Here is a 20583-nt window from a genome sequence, read left to right as displayed (position 1 = left end):
AACTGAACCAGCAGAGTCATCTCTCAGGATACATTTCTCCATGTATGTGGGAATATCTTCAATTTGCGATAGATACTCTTAGGGGCTGATCCCACTCACACCCATACTCCTCTAGTAACAAAATCCCCAAATGCTCAAGTTCCTCATATAAATAGCACAGGCTGTGTGTGTGTGACCTCCACACAGCCTCTCATATACTTTAAACCCACCCAGTATAAGATAAGCACTACGTAAATAGATGTTAAACCTTATTATTTAAAGAACACAGGAAAGAAAAGCCTATACTTGTTCAATTCAGAGGCAAGTTTGCCTTTCACATATTTTCAACCTAAACTTTGTAAAGTAAGTTAGTGAGTTACTGAGTCTTAACTAATTCATTGATTTCTGTTGTCTGATGCCCTCAACTTTCTACTACCTCAAATCAAAGAGGGCCAATTTCATGCTGGCACTGTGTTGGATGGCAAGGAAACAATGATTAATAGCACCAATCAAGACCTCTGTCTCATGAAGCTCACCACCCATCAGGGAACCTCTGTTACCACTGCCTAACCAAGAAACCTTAAAGATGTGATGGTACATGTCTGACCTTAGTGGGAACTGTGAAGAACCATATGCTTTCTCCTGCCATCTGTCCCTTGACCCTAGATGTCTTTCTCGTGCTAGACGGATGGGGACCTGAGAGAGGCTAAGATTCACTGTTCCCTCTGAGCAAATGTGTGCTCGGTGCTGTATGAATGTCCCTTCATTTTGTCACTGTAACAACCACAGTCAAAGTGAACTCAACAAACACTACTCCAGGACAACCCAAGCACAAAATGTCTCACTCACTCACTGTGCTACAACCTGAAGAAAAAAAGAAAGAAACTTTTATGACCCATATTTTACAGAAGAAAGTGAAAATTGCCCACAGTCACAGCCAGTGTGTGGCAGAACTAAGTGATCCAAGCCAGACAGTCAGGCTAGGGTGGGCCATAGGGCAGTCATGAAGAATCACTTCCACACTACACAGTATGATATTGCAGTCAGATAAAACCCAGATGGTCCCTTTCTGGGGTTCACAAAGTCAGACCTACTATTATAATGACACCAAAAAATCATCTGTCATTTTTACCCTAAGGTGTGGAGAGTGAGATTTTCTGTAGGCTGTAACTGTGATGAGATCATCATTCTAACAAATGTGGGGATGCTTAATTCCTCAAGCTTTTCTGATCTGTGACTAGACCCTGTATTCTAACATTATACCAAACCAATCAAAGTTTTGATATTCCACTAGAGCTATGTGCATGCTACCCCTGGAGAAGCTGAGGAAGAAGACATGGGATGATGCAGCATTCCAAGGTGCTGTTGCCAACCTCTGAGAGACCAAACTAGAACAATCTGGGATGCGGTGCAGTGTTCCACAGTCCTAAGCACAGTGCTCTGCCGTCAGTGTTGCAGTCAGACCCAGGAGGGACAAGAAAGCAACAGAACAGTTTCCCCCTCCACTGTCAAGCCCAGGGGAGAACCACACACCACAGCAGGACTAGTACCTAAAGGTCCCAATTTGCATTTGTACTATTGGCCTGTGCACTTCACCAGGATCACCAGGCTTCTTCAAGCCTGGCTTCACTTTCCTCCCCTGTAGGACTTCCCGCGGCTGGCATTTAGCAAGTCCTTACTGGCTGGTGTATTAATCAAGAGCAGGTTCCTGGTGTCTGGCCCAGAAGAGGAAACACAAAGAAGTAAGGGCTATGAACAAATAAGCAAAGGTCTAGCTTCAACGCCCAAGAGATCTGTGATAGTCTGAATGCACTTAGCCCCCATAAACTCACAGGGAGTGGCACTATTGAGAAGCATGGCCTTGTTGAAGTAGGTGTGGCCTTGTTAAATGAAGTGTGTCACTGTGGGAGCAGGCTCTGAGGTCTCTTTTGTTTAAACTTCACTCAGTATCACAGTCCTCTTCCTATTGCCTACAAGATTCTTCTCCAGCACCATGTCTGCCTGTATACTGCCATGTCCCACCATGATGATAATGGATTGAACCTCTGAACTATAAGCTACCAGTTCAATTAAATGCTTTCCTTTATAAGAGTTACCATGGTCAAGGTGTCTCTTCACAACAATAGAAACCCTGAGTAAGAAGACAAGGTCTGAGACACAAAGGGATAGATGAAGAGTACATGGATCCCTGGGAGAGTGCAGAAGAGGCTTCCTGGGAAGCAGAGAACTCAAGATGCCATTATCCCCGAGTGAAGCAGACGTTAAGGGAGAAGTGGATGCTTGTGTCAGAAGTCACAGCAGAGGCAGAGGGATCCCTGAGCTTATGTCAGCAGAGCGGCAAGGAATTCCAGTAAGGAATGTGGGCTACAAACAGGATGACTGTGGCTTTGAAGTCCACGGTATCGGAGGATCTTATCCATGGCACAGCCTCTGCTGCCCTGAAGCCTGAAATGGTAAAGTCATCTCCACTTGGCCCACACATGCACAGCAAATGTTCAGTGGGTCAATGAAGTAGGGCAGGTCTGATCTGTCTGCTGCCCACAGGCTTATGTGAGACATGCAGGTATCTCCAGCAATATTAACAACAGCAAGAGTCATAAACCGAGTTGGGGATGTGGTTCACTGGTAAAGCTCATGTATAGCATGGGTAGGGTCTTAGGTTTGATCACTAATTACATATCCACTCCCTCCCTACATTACACACACACACACACACACACACACACACACACACACACACACACTCATACAAATTTAAGGTCCTGCCCCCCTGGAGCCAAGGTTTAAATTGCCACTTTTTAAACTATTTCCATCAAGGCTAGCAAACAGGCTACAGATGGACTGTCAGATGGGGTTTATCTGGTCTACTGAATGCTTTAAAGGCAAAAAAGAAACAAATAAACAAAAATCTCATAATTCTGGGGGTCGGGGGAGGTCCCATCTTGCCCTGGCCCCTGACAAACAGCAGGCATAGCCTGTGTTCTTCCCCCTCTGAATCGGGGGGGGGGGGTCTGTCTTAAGGCAGGCCTTCACACTGCTACTCCTCCTGCCTCCATTCTTCCCAACAAGCAGAGTCCCCTGAAGCCCAGCTTATTCGTGAAGAGAAACAGCCCGCTCTGAGCACTCCTTCTGAGCTCCTATCAGTTTATGTCGTGTACTCACAGGACACAAGGTCGGTGGAAAAGCTGCCAGAATTACAGCCCATGAGGTTGCTGTAATGGAACAAGCAAAGGTCTGAGCTCAAGTTGGCAATGAGAGGGATTAGGAGATATTAGAGGGCCAGCAAGACAACTCCGCAGGGAAAAGCACTTGCCATGCAAGCATGATGACCTGAGTTCAAATCCCAGAAACCACAGTGGAAAGAAAGAACAGACTCCCCAAAGTCCTCTGGCGGCCTGGAACATATGTGCCCCCCAAGCAAGCACACATTACACACTCATACCAAGTAATGATAAATGAAGATTTAGACTAACAACAACAGAGGCACTAGAAGGCAGAAGCAGTGTGGCTGCTGGCTGAAGTAGCAGTAATCATTTACCCAGTGTTCCCACTTCCCAGGCAGCAGCCTTACACTAATCTTCTTACCACTGACTGTAACCACAGGCCCATCCTCACCCATCAGGTAGCAAGCTAAAGCCAAGAAGTCAGGCAGGTGACAGAGCGAGTGGCGCTCAGAGCTGAGCATGGGTAATGACTAAAGACCACGACGATGAGGTGCAGTGAAACTGTACTACCCTTGTCTACCACGTCATCCACGTCCAGATAACACAAAAAAGCAAAATTTTCCAATTACTTAAAAACACAATCCAAGTTGTTGGGTTTTTTTTTTTCTGGTTTTCAGATAATCTAATAGTTTCATTCATTTCATTTATAAAACCCATGTTTTATAAAAACTGCTATCTAGCAGAACACAGGATTTAAAATGAGATTTAAGTGCCATCATTAGAATATAAATTTCTGAAACTATACATTTATTTAGGTCTTCCTTACGGAAGTCTTTTTAAGGCTGAAGATTAAATTTGTATTTATAATTATTAACACTTGTCTCATATGCTAAGTGACTAATTTTAGTATTAGAACAAAGAGGGAAGAAGATAATGAAAACGAAAGCAAGAAGCCACCACATAGCTAACCACCTGGTAGACTCAGACCTATGTGCAGACTTGGCTAAATACTCAGATGGTCTCAAAAAAAAAAAAAAAAAAAAACTGCAAAGGAAATGAAGCTGCAATGCAGGCAACCACCTGGACAGATTGCAAAACCATCAGAACATAAACACAGAACACGTTCTGTTTGACTACATGTCTGTGACACTCGAGAACAGGACTAACCACTCCGTGGAAACACAGAGCTGATCAGGAGCTGCTAGCGTGAAGGACTAGTCGGCAAGAGAAGCCTGGAGAAACAGAATGTCCTGGAGCCAGGAAATGGCCATAACTCCATGAGTGCAGATGCCTGTCAAATGGATACACTATGCTATACACAAGTCACACCTGGGGAGAAAATCTAGAGAAAAAAAATGGCCCAGGAGTCTCATTTAGCATCAAACAATTTAAAATTTAAGCTCAGAGATAAATACTTGAGGTAAAACGTTAATGAGATACTGAGAAAACAGGAGAGCACTAACAGCACACAACTGCAATGGAAAAACCTACGGCAAACATCAAAGGGCTCAACTAACACTGCAGAAAACAGTAATACAGAGGACAAACTTCAGCAGCCCTAAATTTTAAAAAGGATGAAGATGATAGGAAAATATTTTAAAGCACAAAATAGTATCAGACTTTAAAAACTGAACAAATGGAATAAACACCATGTCTATAGTAAAGAAAACCTGAAAGAGGAAATCCAAGTATGCTTATTAACATCTCCTTGCAAGAACACAGTGACCAGGGGTTGGAGAGCCAGCAGTCAAGAATGCTTGCTGCTCAGACTCAAGGACTAGAGTCTGGATCCCAGCATCCCCGCTGGGAGACCTGTAGCTCCACAGAATGCAATGCCTCCCTGGGCACCTTCATATAGACACATGCACACATACATAAATAGAGTAAGTATTTTTAAATGTATGAAACTAAGATAAAGTTTTTAAATAATGCATATTTACAGATAGAAAAGTCAATATACAGGCAAAGACATAAAAATCTAACTGATTTCATAATTTATAATCCTAAATACATATTAATCTTTAAATCATCATTAAACCAAAACTATCTGTTAAGATATCATACTTAAAGGACAGGAATACCAATATAATAGAATATAAAATACATTAATTAAGATTTATTTATTAACCCAATTCAAACATTCCTCTACTCAAAACTCTTCCATTCCTCAGGCAAAATCCCCTCTAGTCTTTTACGAGGCCCAAGGAAGCGACCTCATACCTCCTTGCTATGGTTCCACGTGGCCTCAGAACCAGCCCCGCTCTCCACCCTCTGCCAGCTGCCAGCAGTAAAGTAACTGCTGAAATGGTAGCCACTGCAGACGGCTCCGTCCACCATTTTACATGAACAATATGAACTAATGGCTCTGACTTTTAAAAATAAAAGAATAAGGATTGGGCATGGTGGTATACACCTTTATTCCAGCACTTGAGAGGCAGAGGCAGGGGGATCTCTGTGAGTTTGAGGCTGTCCTCATCTATACAGTGAATTCCAGGACAAGGGCTATGTAGAGAGACTTTTTGTCTCAAAAAAACAAAAAGTTTGTATCTTATATATACATACTCACACACAACACCACACATACATATGAATAAGCAAATTTTATTAGCCTGTCACAGAATGTATACAAATAAGTAATCCCACTTACATACTTTACCCAGAGAGTAAGCACAAATTACTGTAGCAATTTTAACCCACCAAAACACTTAAAGAATCTGATCTAGACACTGAAGGAGAAGAGTGGGTTACAGGGGATTTTACTCAGCAGGGTTTAACATTAAGAATACTTTGGAGCCAAGTGGTTGTAGTGCACACCTTTAATCTTAACACTCAGGAGGCAGAGGCAAGTGGATCTCTGTGAGTTTCAAACGGTCTACAGAGTGGGTTCCAGGAGAGCCAGGGACTACACAAAGAAACACCGTCTCAAAAAAACAAAAATAAAAACGAAACAAACAAAACCCATAAAAAAGAATATTCTGGAGATGGGGAGGCTCAGTGGTTGAAAGTACCTGCTGCTCTTGCAGAGGACCAACAATGCCACTTTAGATGAGCTGGCACCCTCTTCTGGTTTCCATGGTCATCAGGCAAACACTCATACATATAAAATAAAAATAAATTAAAATTTGAAAGAAGAATCCTTCACACAAAGCTGCACATCACTGTTGCAATGGGTAATAATTATCACCACAGTCATTGCCATAAGCAAAACATACCCAAGGATGTGTCTTAGGGCACCCAACGCCCAGATGATTCTTGCCTGTTTACACTTAAAAACAAGACTGAGCTTTGAGGCCAGACCAATCTACATAGCTAAACTCAGTCTCCTTAAAAGGGGGCTGGAGGAGGGGGTGCTCTAAGCTAATACTAGGACAATCAATGGAGAAAAAGAAACAAGGAAGCTTCAAGGCACTAAAGCAGCACTTAATTGCATTTAACTAGGGAACAACTGATTGTAGTAACAGTTCACAGACAGAATATTCTTATATGCCATCTTGAAAAAAAAAACAGCAATCAAATTAAATGTACAGTACAAAAAAAAGTAGCCACTTCCCAAAAGCTGGCAGGTCCCTTAAATAGCCCGTGCCCCAATATGGTGCAGGTCTCTGTAATGAACAGGGTTGTTAGCACATCCCTGCCACCTGCCCTTGGCTCTAGAGTAAATCAGATGGCACTTGCAATAAAACACAAATGCCTTCCATATCAGACTCTCTCATGCCAATGTCACCCTGTACTAGAGTCTCTGATGGCACCAATCTTCTTAAAACAAACTCATCTGAAGCACGATGAAGAAAAACTCGGAGAAACTGGGGTTCAACCTGAAGATCCGAAAGCAAAGCAGCCAGCCACTGGCTCTTACCTCGACCTCAGTCCAGAAATGGCGATCCTGCCTCCAAGAATCTCAGAATGAAACCATCTGAGAGCTGTTTCCTCCCATTTTACAATCCTCTCTAGGGCTGGGATTAAAGGCATGAACCACCTGGTTTCTATGGCAACTAGTGTGGCTACTGGGATTAAAGGTGCATGTTATCACTGCTTGACTGGGGGGCTGTTTTACTCTCCCAATCCCAGGCAAGATTTATTTATTAAAATACAATTGAAATGTCACTACATTCATCCCCTATCCCGAGGATTTAATGTGTGTCAGTCTGCCTATTATCTTGGTTCTAAGACAGTGACCTGGCGGAACAGTCTTCTTTGTAACCTCCTGGCACTTGCTGCTGCGATTGTCACCCTTCTTTCCCTATCTGCTGGAAACTGCCTTGCCTGCCTTTCTGCATTTAATCTGCAGAACCTCATCTACTTGGTTCACTGCGGTGCCCACAGCATGCTGGGAAGTATTTTGTGCATGGGAACAAGCAAAAACCCAGGACAGCCAAGAAGATAAGGGGACTGCAGAGGACTTAAAACAGTGCCCAGAGCTGAATGTGTGATGCTGAGTGGGCACAGCTTCTTTATTGTTTTACTGGTTTTTAAAACTAGCAGAGAGCTAAATTGTCCTGGTTAACAGCAGTAGCATACGTAGGTCACTGCTTAGAACAGGGAGACACTGTGACTATAGTCATTATATTGCCAATAGAGTCACTATATTGCAAATATTAATAATAATTTGAGCTATACAAAAACTCCGGGGAGGGGGGAGCTTGTAACTCAGTAAATTAGTAAGCCTCCACTGTCCCTTGTTCTTGTGTAACTATAGCAGCATAGCAGCACACTAACCCACAGGGTTTGTAGAAAAGACAAGGAAGTAAGTAGGCGCTGTGCTAAGCCACTGAGCTGGGGAGCTGTCTGCTACCTCTGCACAGCCAAGAGTATTCTGGCTGCTACAGTAGCAGGCTTTACATCTGAAGGGCTGCTGACTGGAAGCTCCTTTTCTCCCTGGAATGGCCATCTCTCTGACCGTCAATGTCTTTAGAAATAAAATGGGAATTCTAATGCCTGCACAGGGTTTTACAAATACTGTATTAACAGGGGAATCTGCGTGCATTTTTGTTTGCTTTTGTTTTGGGTTTTTGCTTATTTGTTTATTTTGTTTTGTTTTTTGAGACAGGGTTTCTCTTTGTATCAGCCCTGGCTGTCCTGGAACTCTCTTTGTGACCAGGCTGGCCACAAAGTCACAAAGATTCACTTGCCTTTGCCTCTTGAGAGCTGGGATTAAAGGCATGTGCCACCATGCCCGGCATAAACATTCTTAACAGAGTACTTGGAAAGTGTGCTAAGAATTCAATAGGCACAAAATGGAATTAAACTCTACAGCATATCTAACTTAGGCCCCTTTGAGCCTATTTACATTGCGCCAGTAAACAACCTAGGAGCCAGGAGCACATCAGAGATGATCTCCAGTTTACAGCGGTTTGAACTACAAGAGAAGTGAGTTTAGCAGGGTGTGCCGTACTGAGAGCCCAGGAGCAGCCGTGGAGCAGCCGTGGAGGGTTTGCGTAGAGCGTCAGTGCAGATCCAAACTGTGAGGAGAATAAAACATGAGGGCAGACGTGGCCCCGACTGCCAGCCAGGCCAACTGTGAGGAGGAGCAGGGACTCACCTGCATGGCAAGCTGCGCTCCCACTAAAGATGAAAGAGATGGCAAGAGAGTAAATACTAAACGGGAAACAGGGACAAGGAAGAAAAATAAAGAACTCATGTTCTGGGGCATGTGGAGCCCCAGAAATGGCTTCAGAGGGAGAGCCTAGCAAACTACCTCTCTAGGAGGGACCTGGGACACACCAACACAGCAGTGTGACGGGTCTGTGTACAATATGGACAGGCTTTGGACTCTGTTGCTCCTCCTAAAGGGTTCTCATAAACAACGTGACCCTAGCCAGATCATCCCTGTGTCAAATAGCTCGTTCATGGGAGAGAGATGAGTCTGCGCTAATGTCTCTGGGGTCACGGCTTACGAGAAGCTTTGTCTGCTGAAACACAGCAGAGGTGCCAGTCATTTCCCAGAGGAAATCCCAGCCAATCGTAAAATAACTGTGGATTTTAGTTACAAATCAGTCTTGTTCGAGTTCAAACTTTTCTCTTCCTGAATGTTATTGTACAGTTATTTGGAAAAATTTAGTATAATCTGGTTGGCAATGATAGTGATAAATGCGAAAACAAAAGCCATAAACTATCTGAATAATTGTAATCTTTATTATACTAACAATAGTGGAAAATACTAATGAACATAATATTTTAGCATAATAAAGAAAATTAATTTCTTTAGAATGCTAAAAGTTTTAGCCAGGAAAAGTAGAAAGGTTTTATAATCCAAATAAAACCTTTCTCACTGCCAGCCCACTTAAGTTACTCACAAATCTGAAATCTGCTGGCCATTAGAACACACATGATTCCTTTCCTCCTGATGCCTGGCACTTGGCATCAAAGGAAGCCCTGTATAGATCTATTATTAAACTTGTCACATGTAAAATGAGATTGTTAAAGAGGCAAAAAACAAAATGGTTATTGTTACAACTCTTCTGGAACAGTATCACACTCTTTGTTTGACACAATTGGGACATTAAAACAAAATGCAAAGTACCAGAAAATAATAATAATAAGGCCCAAGCACACTTGATACCTTACTAACTCAGTAGGGAATGAAAATCAACGCACGACTCAGCCTAAGCGCAACCGTCAGCTCCTCAGATGAATGAACACAGCACACAGCAAGAACAAAGTCCGCCGTGGAAAGTCACCAGCACTCTAGCCCAGGACTGACTCCTCTAACAAGCCCCACACTGCAGAAAGGCCACTGCCTTTGAGTGGCCAGGTTCACATTAAGAATCAATCTTAAAATAAGAAAATAAATGAAATGCATACATAAATAACCTCTGATGCATGAGGTATATATTCCCTACCCCCTCACCATTTCAAATATAATCTGCCTTCAAAAGCATGTCAGTAAATCTTCAACTATTACTGTAATAGAGACCATGTGCCCATGTGCTCACCAGACTCGGGTTTATGAGGTATAGTCCTCTGTATTCAAATAAACTTATTTCTGATAATAAAAGCAATGAAAAGAAATCAAAATGATCCACTCCAACAATTTCACCTCTCTCAATGCAACACAGGACAGAATGTATTAAACCTCATCACCTCACAAAATGATACTTGTGGTTTCTAATTAGAAGCACCTGGAAATGGCAAACAGGTGTCTAAAGCTTCAATTGATAAGACACAAACTGGTTTCAAGTCTTGAGAGTTTTAAGCTGTGAAGTAAAAAATATTTACACACTTTACATCTTTGCTTTGCTTTTTATCTCTTTAAAGGTTGCTTATGAAAAGTGTTAAGAGAATGTTTCTGACAACCATAAATTATTTATTTATGTATTTATTTCTCTCTCTCTCTTTGAGGGGCTCTCTATTTTATAGTCCTTGCCGTCCTAAATTTGCTCTGCAGCTCAGCCCAGCTTTGAACTCATACAGACCCACCTGCCTGTATCTCCCAAGTGCTGGAATTAAAGAAATGCTTACAAAAAAATTTGGGAGAATATTTCTGGCATCCATAAATGTCTGCAACTATGAGAATGAGACAAAAAATAAGACTATTGCTCTAGAATGCTTTAAAATCACAAAGTTAGGACTACCTATCAGAACATCCTTTAGGTTACAGAAATATCCAGAGCAGAATAGTTTAATCTCCCAGCAATCACACACCCTCCTGCAAGAGAAAAGCACCTTACATTTCAGTATCTGCCTTCTGTATTATATACAAAGGACTTTCAAGGACAAATACTTGAAAGTTTCTGTTTGATCAGTTGTGGTCTCTAAAAATGATTTTTAATCTTGGAAAACTACAAAATAAAAAGTTCAGAAAATAAAAAGCTTAATATATATCAAACAAAGATACACTGAACCTTCACAGTGAATGTGGCAGAAGAGAGGTTAAAGAAAGGAAGGCTGCACTCGGGAGGCAGAGGCAGGCGGATCTCTGTGAGTTCGAGACCAGCCTGGTCTACAAGAGCTAGTTCCAGGACAGGCTCCAAAGCTACAGAGAAACCCTGTCTCAAAAAAACCAAAAAAAAAAACCAAAAAAAAGAAAGGAAGGAAGGCTGGGCCGGGCAGTGGTGGCACACGCCTTTAATCCCAGCACTCGGGAGGCAGAGGCAGGCGGATCTCTGAGTTCGAGGCCAGCCTGGTCTACAAGAGCTAGTTCCAGGACAGGCTCTAGAAACTACAGGGAAACCCTGTCTCGAAAAACCAAAAAAAAAAAAAAAAAAAAAAAAAGAAAGGAAGGCTGAGCTAGAGTTCCTAAGAGTCAGTCTCCTCAGGAACCAAAGAAACACCAACCCACACCAAGCAATGCACAACACATGCCATGCCACACACAAACTCACACTATGAAAGCAGTGGACGGATAATGGTGTTAGAAACAAACACAAACATCCAAGGGGAAGGAATGAGGGTGTGTGTGTTTCTATGTTTTAAAATCAAATAGCTGGACTAACATCTAGGTCATGAATTTGTACAAATTTTTATTGTTAAACTCACCTGATACATTTTCAGTTCCTGTTGTGTTCTGTAAAGACACACACAACAAAGAAACTTCTTTGATTACATGAGCCCTAAAAAGAAAAACAGACAATTGTAATATGCACCTGCCTACAAGTTTACAGTGATTTAAAACCACATATGAACTATATATATATATATATATAGAGAGAGAGAGAGAGTGCTCCAAGAGCTAGTCATAAAGCAACCCCTGCCAGTCAACCTCAGTCCACACGGACAACTAACTTCTCAGATTCATTATCATAATAAATACATTTCTGGCGCTGGTGAAATGGCTTAGAGGTTAAGAGCACTGGCTGTTTTTCCAGAGGTCCTGAGTTCAATTCCCAGTGACCACATGGTGGCTCACAACCATCTGTAATGAGATCTGGTGCCCTCTTCTGTCCCACAGGGATACATGCAGGCAGAATATTGTATATATAATATATAAATAAATCTTTAAAAAATAAAATAAAATAAATACATTTCTCACTAAACCTTACTAGGGCTTCACTGTACTCTACAAACAAAGCAGAACCATCAGAATGACATATTTTTGGTTAAGAATTGCATCACTCCCAAGGAGAAATAAATTGGCTTTGTTAATAGTCAGAAGCACAAAGCCTAGAGGAGTAAGTGGCGTGCAACTCAGGCGTCCTTCTTTTGCTTCAGTATTTGCTGCATGCAAACACAATTAGACTCCATTACTCTGTTTTTCAAGCTCCTGAAGCAGAAAGGTGGACTGACTAAAAAGGGCCACATGAAATTCTCTTCAAAGGGAAGAATAAAAAGCAGGCATCATGCAAAGCTTTTAAAAGAGGTCTGGAAAGAATGACAATTATGCCTCGCTACAGTGTTGTGTTTGACACAGTCACGGCATAGAGAGACATGACAACACAAGCTCTTCTGTAAATACAGACGGCACACAGTCACACACCTCTTACACTAGTGCAGTCAACAACTGCTGCCTCGTGGTGAGCACTGGTCTCAGCAATGTCGTCCCAGTACATTTATGACATTCAAAAATAAAACTGCCCAATAATACAATGTCAGATCATACCCTTAAATGGTGTGTGACTGCATTCACTTCTAAATAATAATCTACTAGCCAAGTGTGGTGTCACACTGTAATTCCAGCACTTGAAAAGGTGGAGACAGGAGGACTTGGGAGTTCAAGGTCAGCCTGAGTTACATTAACACTACTTTAAAACTGCATTATACTATCTTTTTAAAAGTCTATGCAAATAGTTCTTTCTATATAATGTATGCTCATGTTGGTGGCTCATGACTGTAATCCCAGAACTTGAAAACTAGAGGCAGGAAAATCAGGAGTTCAAGGCTACCCTGAGCTACATTACATTAGATAGTATCCCCCCCCCCAAAAAATTAATTTGTTAGAGATTTAAAAGTAAATTAAAAGTATATAGATATAGATACAATGTATGTCCCAAGTCAGTTAGTGCCATTCATGTACACAAATCCTGGCACTTTCAGCAGCCCTTCCACTGTAGCATTATTAACGTCCCCAGTAAAGCACACGCACACGCACCATGGTGTGTAGTTCTCTTATTTCTCATGCACTTCCTTGATCCACAGTATATATATGGTAATTGTCTGATCTGACTGTCAATAATACAAGGGTATGTGATGTAAAGCACACACCAGACAGGACAGACAAATGCCTGCCCCATCAGAAGCAATGGTGTTTTAATGGGCTCCATTCTTGGCAGGTTTTCTAGGATGAGCTGACTTTCTGTCCTTTCCTTGAGCTGCTGGACCATACTTACCTGATGACATTTAACAACGAGGTATTATATTTAAATCTGGCCCTGCTCATCAATTAATTTTTATGTATACTGTATCCCAGGAATGTCCTCCACAGCATTCGTCTTGTTACACAGGTCAGTGGCCAAGCCAATATAAACTCTCAGTATATTTGATAGAGAAAATGTTAAAGTAAATGAAGGGCAACCCATGGTGTCAGTTCCTTCAAAGTGGTTCTCAACCTTCTAATGTTGTGACCCTTTAATACAGTTCCTCACCTTGTGGTGACCCCAACCATAAAGTTATTTTGTTGCGACTTCATAACGCTAATTTTGCTAGTATTATGAATCACAATGTGTTTTTTAAGGTCTTAGGCAACCCACATGAAAGGGTGATTCAACTCCCAAAAGGGTCTTGACCCACAGGTTGAGAATCACTACGTTCAAGTTTAACACTTAGCATGTTTCTCATAGATATTCAATATGACCTCCCCCAGGATACATACAATACAGTAAACAGAACTAACCCTATTGCCTGAGACTTAATCTGCTATTCTGAATAGTGGCTCTGGGGTATGAAGAGTTACTAATTGTCTCTTAGACATGCATACCTGGCCCCCATACAAGGTTTACTAGCAACTATCAGCTCCTCTAGGCCTATGTGATATCTCATGCTCCGGGTTTCTCTTATCTTCTTCAAGCTTTTATATGTGAGTTTATGAATATGGCCATGGGAGATGTGTGGAAGGGACTGGACTTCCATGCCATTTCCCCCAGTTTGGTTTTTCCTTCTCTGAAGACTCAACAGCATCACTGTAACAATTATATATGGAGCTTCTTCCAGGGTCAGCGGCCCCTGCTGCCTTCACATACTTACTCTGATGATGTTTGGAGGGAAGCACTGGCATCTTCAGCTAACAAGACCTAGCTTTGGGCTGACTGAGAAAACTCGGTCATGCTATGCAAACCTGGTTTCTCCTACTACTTAATGGTATGGTGCTTGCTACTATTTGATTTTGTTTGGGTTTGTGTTGCAATTTAACAGTTTTACTGGGCTATTCGTGTATCATGTAACTAACTCAATTACAACGCACAGATCAAGAGTATTTACCAGACTGAAGAGACGATGCCTCAGTAGTTAAAAGTACTTGTTGCTTTTGCAAAGGATCCAATTTCCACTCCAAATACCTAATAGCGGCTCACAACCTTCTGTAACTCAAGAAATCCAATACCCCCTCTGACCTCTGCAGGCATCAGGCATGCACATACATGAATGTATGTACACAAACATACATGTAGGCAAAACATTCAACCACATAAAAAGAAATAAATAAATCTTCAAAGAGAGAGAAGGGGAAGGGAAGAGTGTGTGTGTGTGTGTGTGTGTGTGTTTGCCATGCTGACAGAGTTGTGCAACCATCACCACAATCACTCATGGGACATTTTTGTCAGCACAAAAGGAAACCTTAGCAGTGACAACATCCACCCCAACTCTTACTCCTCAGCATGCAGCACTCAGCAACATCTAAACCACTTCTTGTCATATAGATTTGCCAATTCTGAACACTGTATTTTGTAAAGAGAAAAAAAAGACAATGAAAGACCTTGGCGGGATTTGTTTTACATTCCAGAAATTAGGCAGCACTTCATTCCATACAAGAGAGTATGTCTTGGGGGCTGGAGAGATGGCTCAGTGGTTAAGAGCATTGCCTGCTCTTCCAAAGGTCCTGAGTTCAATTCCCAGCAACCACATGGTGGCTCACAGCCATCTGTAATGAGATCTGGTGCCCTTTTCTGGCCTGCAGACATAGACGCAGACAGAATATTGTATACATAATAAATAAATTTTAAAAATTATAAAAAAAAAAAAGAGAGTATGTCTTCACTAGCCTGTCACTCCTCCCACCTTGAGCACCGACAATGTGTCAGGCACTGCTCATGGGCCATAAACAAGGAACATCCCTAACCTCTAAGGGAGAGGCCCACAATGAGCAAATACAGAAATACCTGCAATATGAAGAAAGTGCTATACAAAAAAGCAAGAAGAGGTTTGTCAAGAAGATGGAGAGCAGTCTCCTGTCTCTACACCTGCCAAACCAATAAGCTGGTCTAGGGAGAGGAAGAAGAGCTGTGACCAAGAAGGTAAAAGAAGGAAGAGAATGGGCACCAAGGAAGCTAGAATGAGCTGGAAGTCTACAGTCGGCAAATCTGGGTGCTTGGGCACCAAGGTGAACAGCCTACAGCGGCAATGTCAGGCAAAGGACAATGCTGGTTTGGCGTGGTGGAAAAAGAGAAAGAAGAGGCTGGATCCTGGGTACAGTTGCAAACTAGAGCCTCTAACTTCAGCTGCCAGCATAGCAAGTTGAACTATGAAAGAAGGAGCAAGTCGGGATGAAGCCTAGGTCCCTATCCTCCCAAAACTGGGGGTGGGAGGGTACTGCTTCCTAGGGTTCCCCTCCCATCTGCTTTGCAGCTGGTTTTCCCTATCTATTTCACATTTTTCTTCTTTCCTTTTCCTCAGTCTTTGTTGCTAGCTCACAGGCACAATCCGAACAGAAGTTATCTGCTATCTGACACTCGACAGATAAGACAGTGCAGCACTTAAAACATTTCATTCTTTGATGCGTTAACTTAATAAGTGGGAACTTTTTCTAATGGGGAAAAAAACCTACTATGTAACTCAAATTGTTACATGATGAAGACTTCCCACACTACCTGCTTCCTCCTTGCCCAAACAAAAGCCCACTTGATGTGGGATTCCCCTCTGTATGCTGTGGATATGTTTTATTATCATTGGTTAATGAATAAAGCTGTTTCAGCCAATGGCTTAGCAGAGCAAAGCCAGGCAAGAAATCTGAACAGAGATATACAGAGAAAGCAGGTAGAGACAAGGAGATGCCATGTAGCTGCCGAAGGAGAAAGACCCAGAACCTTTCTGGTAAGTCACAGCCTTGTGGCAATCCACAAATTAACAGAAATGGGTTAATTCAAGGTGTAAGAGACATATGCTTGAGTCATCATCGGTATTAATTACATCAGTATTAATTACTGTATTGTAATTAATATAGCTTCAGTGTGTTTATTTGGGTCCAGAAAGCCAGGAAACAAAAGAGCAGCCTCCATCTACAAATGGAGTCCATACATTTGGGGCTAATATGCATGGCCAGCAACACACTTTGGGTCCCAGTGCTTGTGTGCCCACTCAGTGTTAGGAGGAAAGTAGCTGAGAGCATGCCTGGCGCTAAGCACCCCTGCCTGGGCAAGCAGCTGGATTGGGTCTGCTAGGTGTACCCAGGCATAAATGCATGGCGGATTCCCTCTGCCATACATGAAGACATGTCCAGGCCACGTAGCACACTGCATGATAGATTTAGCTTTTACTCAGACAAAAGGGGCTTATGTGCTGCATGTTCCTTTCCAGAGTTGAGGTGATGAGTGTGGCTCCTACCCAGTGGTCCCAGAGCTGACATAAAGGGAGGCAGTCAGCATCCAGGGCCACTGCAACCACACTTCTTACCATTTTAAAATGCCCCTTGTCAAAAAAGATGTGCAATAAAGACAGATTCAGACAAAAATAAACCTCTGAATGGGTCACAGTATGTTTTTTAAAAGTACATAGGCTTGGGAGAGAGAAGAAAAAGAGTATAGAAAGGAGTAAAGAAAAATAAGCCATGTAAAGATGGAAAATATACAGAGTCTGGAAATGTATATTATTGTGTTTTCTTTGAATTTTTTGACTACAGAGACACATTTGATTCAGGGGGCTGCTAAGTTAAACCAACATAAAGGTATCCTAACTGCAAAATTTGACGCTAAGGGTATGTTGCTTTGAAAAGAGGTTCTGCTTTTGTTTCCACAAAAGATGAGAACCTGTAGATTCCTTCCAGGCTAATGTGGTTTGATAGAACAAGACCCCCTGAAAGTTCTCTGTAAATCCTAAAAATACTTAGCTCAACAAAACGCAGGAAGCAGTTTAGAGAAAATTATGCCCAAATTTCCAAAATGATTGTTTATAAATGTTTTGTTTGTTTTCATTTAAAGGGGAATATGATATAGAGATAAGTACTTTACATTGGTATGGACTTTGGTGTATTGATACAAATCTAAGGTCAATTTAGTTATATGCATATTTCTACTTTTCTTTAAGGCATTGTATTTGTACAGCTCATTTAAAAATGCAATATATAATTTAAAAATACAGCTTAGTAGATAGTAATTTATAATAAATTCTTAGTCATGTTAGGTTTTCCAGATATAAAGAGATATATTTCAGTTAGATAAATAATCTTCAATGCTTCAAAGACCTACAGAATATGGCATTTAAAATTTTTAAGAACTTAGACTTTTCTGGACAGTGAGACATGTCTGCTTTTGGCAGCACCAATTACTTCAAGAGGAAGATGGGCATCAAAAAGGGTCCTTATGGAGTTTGTTAGCCATTTGGGCAAGAAACTGCTCTTGCCTGGACTGTTTTATGGTATGCTATATAAACTGGACATGCAGGACCCACAAAAAATGACTGCTGAACTTACCAAAAGATGGGATGGTCCTGCCGGGCGATGATGGCGCACGCCTTTAATCCCAGCACTCGGGAGGCAGAGGCAGGCGGATCTCTGTGAGTTCGAGACCAGCCTGGTCTACAGAGCTAGTTCCAGGACAGGCTCCAAAGCCACAGAGAAACCCTGTCTCGAAAACCCCCCCCAAAAAAAATTGGAAGAGGGGATGGTCCTTCAGTGTTCCCGCTTCACAGAAAAAATTGTCAGACATTGTGCAGGATACAGAAGAAAGTGACAGACTCACTGCCAAGATAAACCAAAGAGACTTTCAAATTTCCTGCTTCATGGAAAAGTCTGCCGGATACTATGGACCAATAGACTAAAGATGGATGCCCCAATGTGACAGAAGAACTTTGGATAGCTGTCCAGACAGCAAGATGTCTCTTGTCAATTCTAGAGTTTTGAAAGTGTTTGAAAAGTAAACACTTCCTGTTTACTTAGGTAATATATCTTTCTGGGGTCACTGAAGAGCTGAAGACATATAGTTATAGTTTTCTTTGTCATGACAAAAGATAAATTAGACATAAAACTTTAGACTCACAAAGATAGCATAAAGTATTTTCCTTAATTTGCCAAATGTAACTGGACTAAATATTGTAGCTATAATTCTTGCTTGATAACTGTTTTGTATATGTAATTTTACTATGTTAAAGTTAAAACCTTTTTAATTAGACAGGAAAGGGGAGATGATGTGGGATGTCCTTCTGTATATGTGGTTGTTTTATTGGTTGATGAATAAAGCTGTTTTGGTCAATGGCTTAGCAGAGTAAAGCCAGGCAGGAAATCTGAACAGAGATATAGAGTACATGGAGTCAAGGAGACGCCACATAGTCACCTAAGAAATGAGACATAACAAACCACAAGCCTCGTGGTAAAACATAAAATAATAGAAATGGGTTAATTTAAGATGTAAGAGTTAGTTAATAAGAAGCCTGAGCTAATAGGCCAAACAGTGTTATAATTAACAGAGTTTCTGTGAGATTATTCAGGTCTGAGAGGCCAGGAAACAAAAGAGCCATATCCACCTATACCCACTCATAATTTCTTGCTGGAAAATATAAGGATCTTAACACCTTCTATTAAAAGTTTACTACATACATAAGTTCAAGGGACTCCCTTCTCTGTCACTTCTAATCCTAACTGCTAAAAGACGCATCCTTTTTTTTTCTCGTTTTCCCCTCTTGATTCCCAACACGATAAATTACATACCTAAAACTTCAAAACCCAGGGAGATGGATCTGTAGGTAAAGGCACTTACTGCCAAGCCTGACCTGATATCCTCAGTTCAATCCCCGGAACACATGTGAACAGAAAGACCTAATCCCTCCAGTTGTCTTGACCTACACACACACACACACACACACACACACACACACAGAGAGAGAGAGAGAGAGAGAGAGAGAGAGAGAGAGAGAGAGAGAGAGAGAGAGAGAGAGGCAGGCATGCATGCACCCACACATAAATGTATACAAATAAATTCTCTCTAAAATATGCTAAAGTAAAGGCATGTACTGTAGTGTGTGCCTGTCACCCTAGCTACACAGGAAACCAGGTAGGAGGATCACTCTTGAGTCTAAGAAGGTAAAGACAAGTTTGAACAATCTAGCAAGACCCTATCTCTAATAACACCAAAAGGGAGACTTGGGCAGTCTCTCTATAAGTATCACTGTGTACTGAACTGAACAGCCCCTGGCCTGAGACTGTCTTTCATTATAGGCATTTAGCACTACCCTGGCCCATCAATGCCAGTGGTGCCACAGTCATTTTCACAACTTAAAACCTGCATACCTTCCCAAACATAAGCTAAGGAACTGAGAACAAGGGTCTGTAGGAATCACGTGACTAGTGGAATAGGAGCACATGTGCTATCTGTAGTAATGACAAAGTCCAAACACTACTCTGAAGTAACTTTCTTAAGGACCCACCAGCACTGCTCAAAAACCCCAAAGCCCTGGCAGAACTTTGACCTTAGCACTGACTGGGACAGCACCACTTGCCCATCCCTGCTTAGCTAATGTACGGCATCTCAAAGACAAAGTTTATCCATGAGAGGTCCACAATGGATCCTGTCAGTGCGGAGGCAGGGAAGAATCTTCTCACATATATCTTCAAAACCATTCCAGCACAGGGTGTGGAGGCACACACTTTTAATCCCAGCACTTGGGAGGTAGAAGCAGGTGGATCACTGTGAGTTCAAGGCCAGCATGATCTACAGAGCAAGTTTCAGAACAGTCAGAGTGTGTTACACAGAGAAACCCTGTCTCAAAAAAAAAAAAAAAAAAAAAAAACAAATAAACAAACAAAAAAAATCCAGCAAATGCTTTTTTGTAACTTTTTTAAGATTTAGTTTGTAGGTATGTACACCACATGAATGCCTGGTGCCCACAGAGGTTAGAAGCAGGATTTCCTGCAAGTGGAGTTAGAGCCATTGTGAGCTACCACGTAGGTGCTGGGAACCAGCTCCTGTCCTTCATAAGAACAAGTGTACTGAGCTGCTGAGCCAGCTCTCCAGGCCAGCAAATTCTTTTTTAATACTAAAAGTTTCAGTGCTTCTGACTTTCTACATAATACTACTACATACTGAAAAGAGGTAGAAAAAGTACAATAGGCAGATGCATTAGTCTGAGCCTGTGAATCAGTCAGTCA

General features: G+C 41.8%; 1 protein-coding gene across 7 annotated transcripts in view; it reads right to left on the bottom strand.

Moving 5' to 3' along the window:
* Prdm2 (PR/SET domain 2) overlaps window positions 1–20583 on the bottom strand; it is a 103136-nt gene that overhangs the window by 70103 nt on the left and 12450 nt on the right. For 6 of the 7 annotated variants that reach the window (XM_038332552.1, XM_038332553.1, XM_038332562.1 and 3 more), the window contains exon 2: window positions 11619–11692. The exons of the other annotated variant lie outside the window; for it this stretch is intronic. In XM_038332552.1, coding sequence (XP_038188480.1) covers window positions 11619–11627 — 9 coding nt within the window. In that variant the 5' untranslated portion in view covers window positions 11628–11692. The remainder of the gene's footprint in view (window positions 1–11618; window positions 11693–20583) is intronic. 7 annotated transcript variants of the gene reach the window in all.

The sequence above is a fragment of the Arvicola amphibius genome, chromosome 6, assembly GCF_903992535.2.
Source record: "Arvicola amphibius chromosome 6, mArvAmp1.2, whole genome shotgun sequence".
Taxonomy (NCBI): domain Eukaryota; kingdom Metazoa; phylum Chordata; class Mammalia; order Rodentia; family Cricetidae; genus Arvicola; species Arvicola amphibius.
Note: the sequence above shows the minus strand (reverse complement) of the source record. Positions and strands in the feature narration are given on the sequence as shown.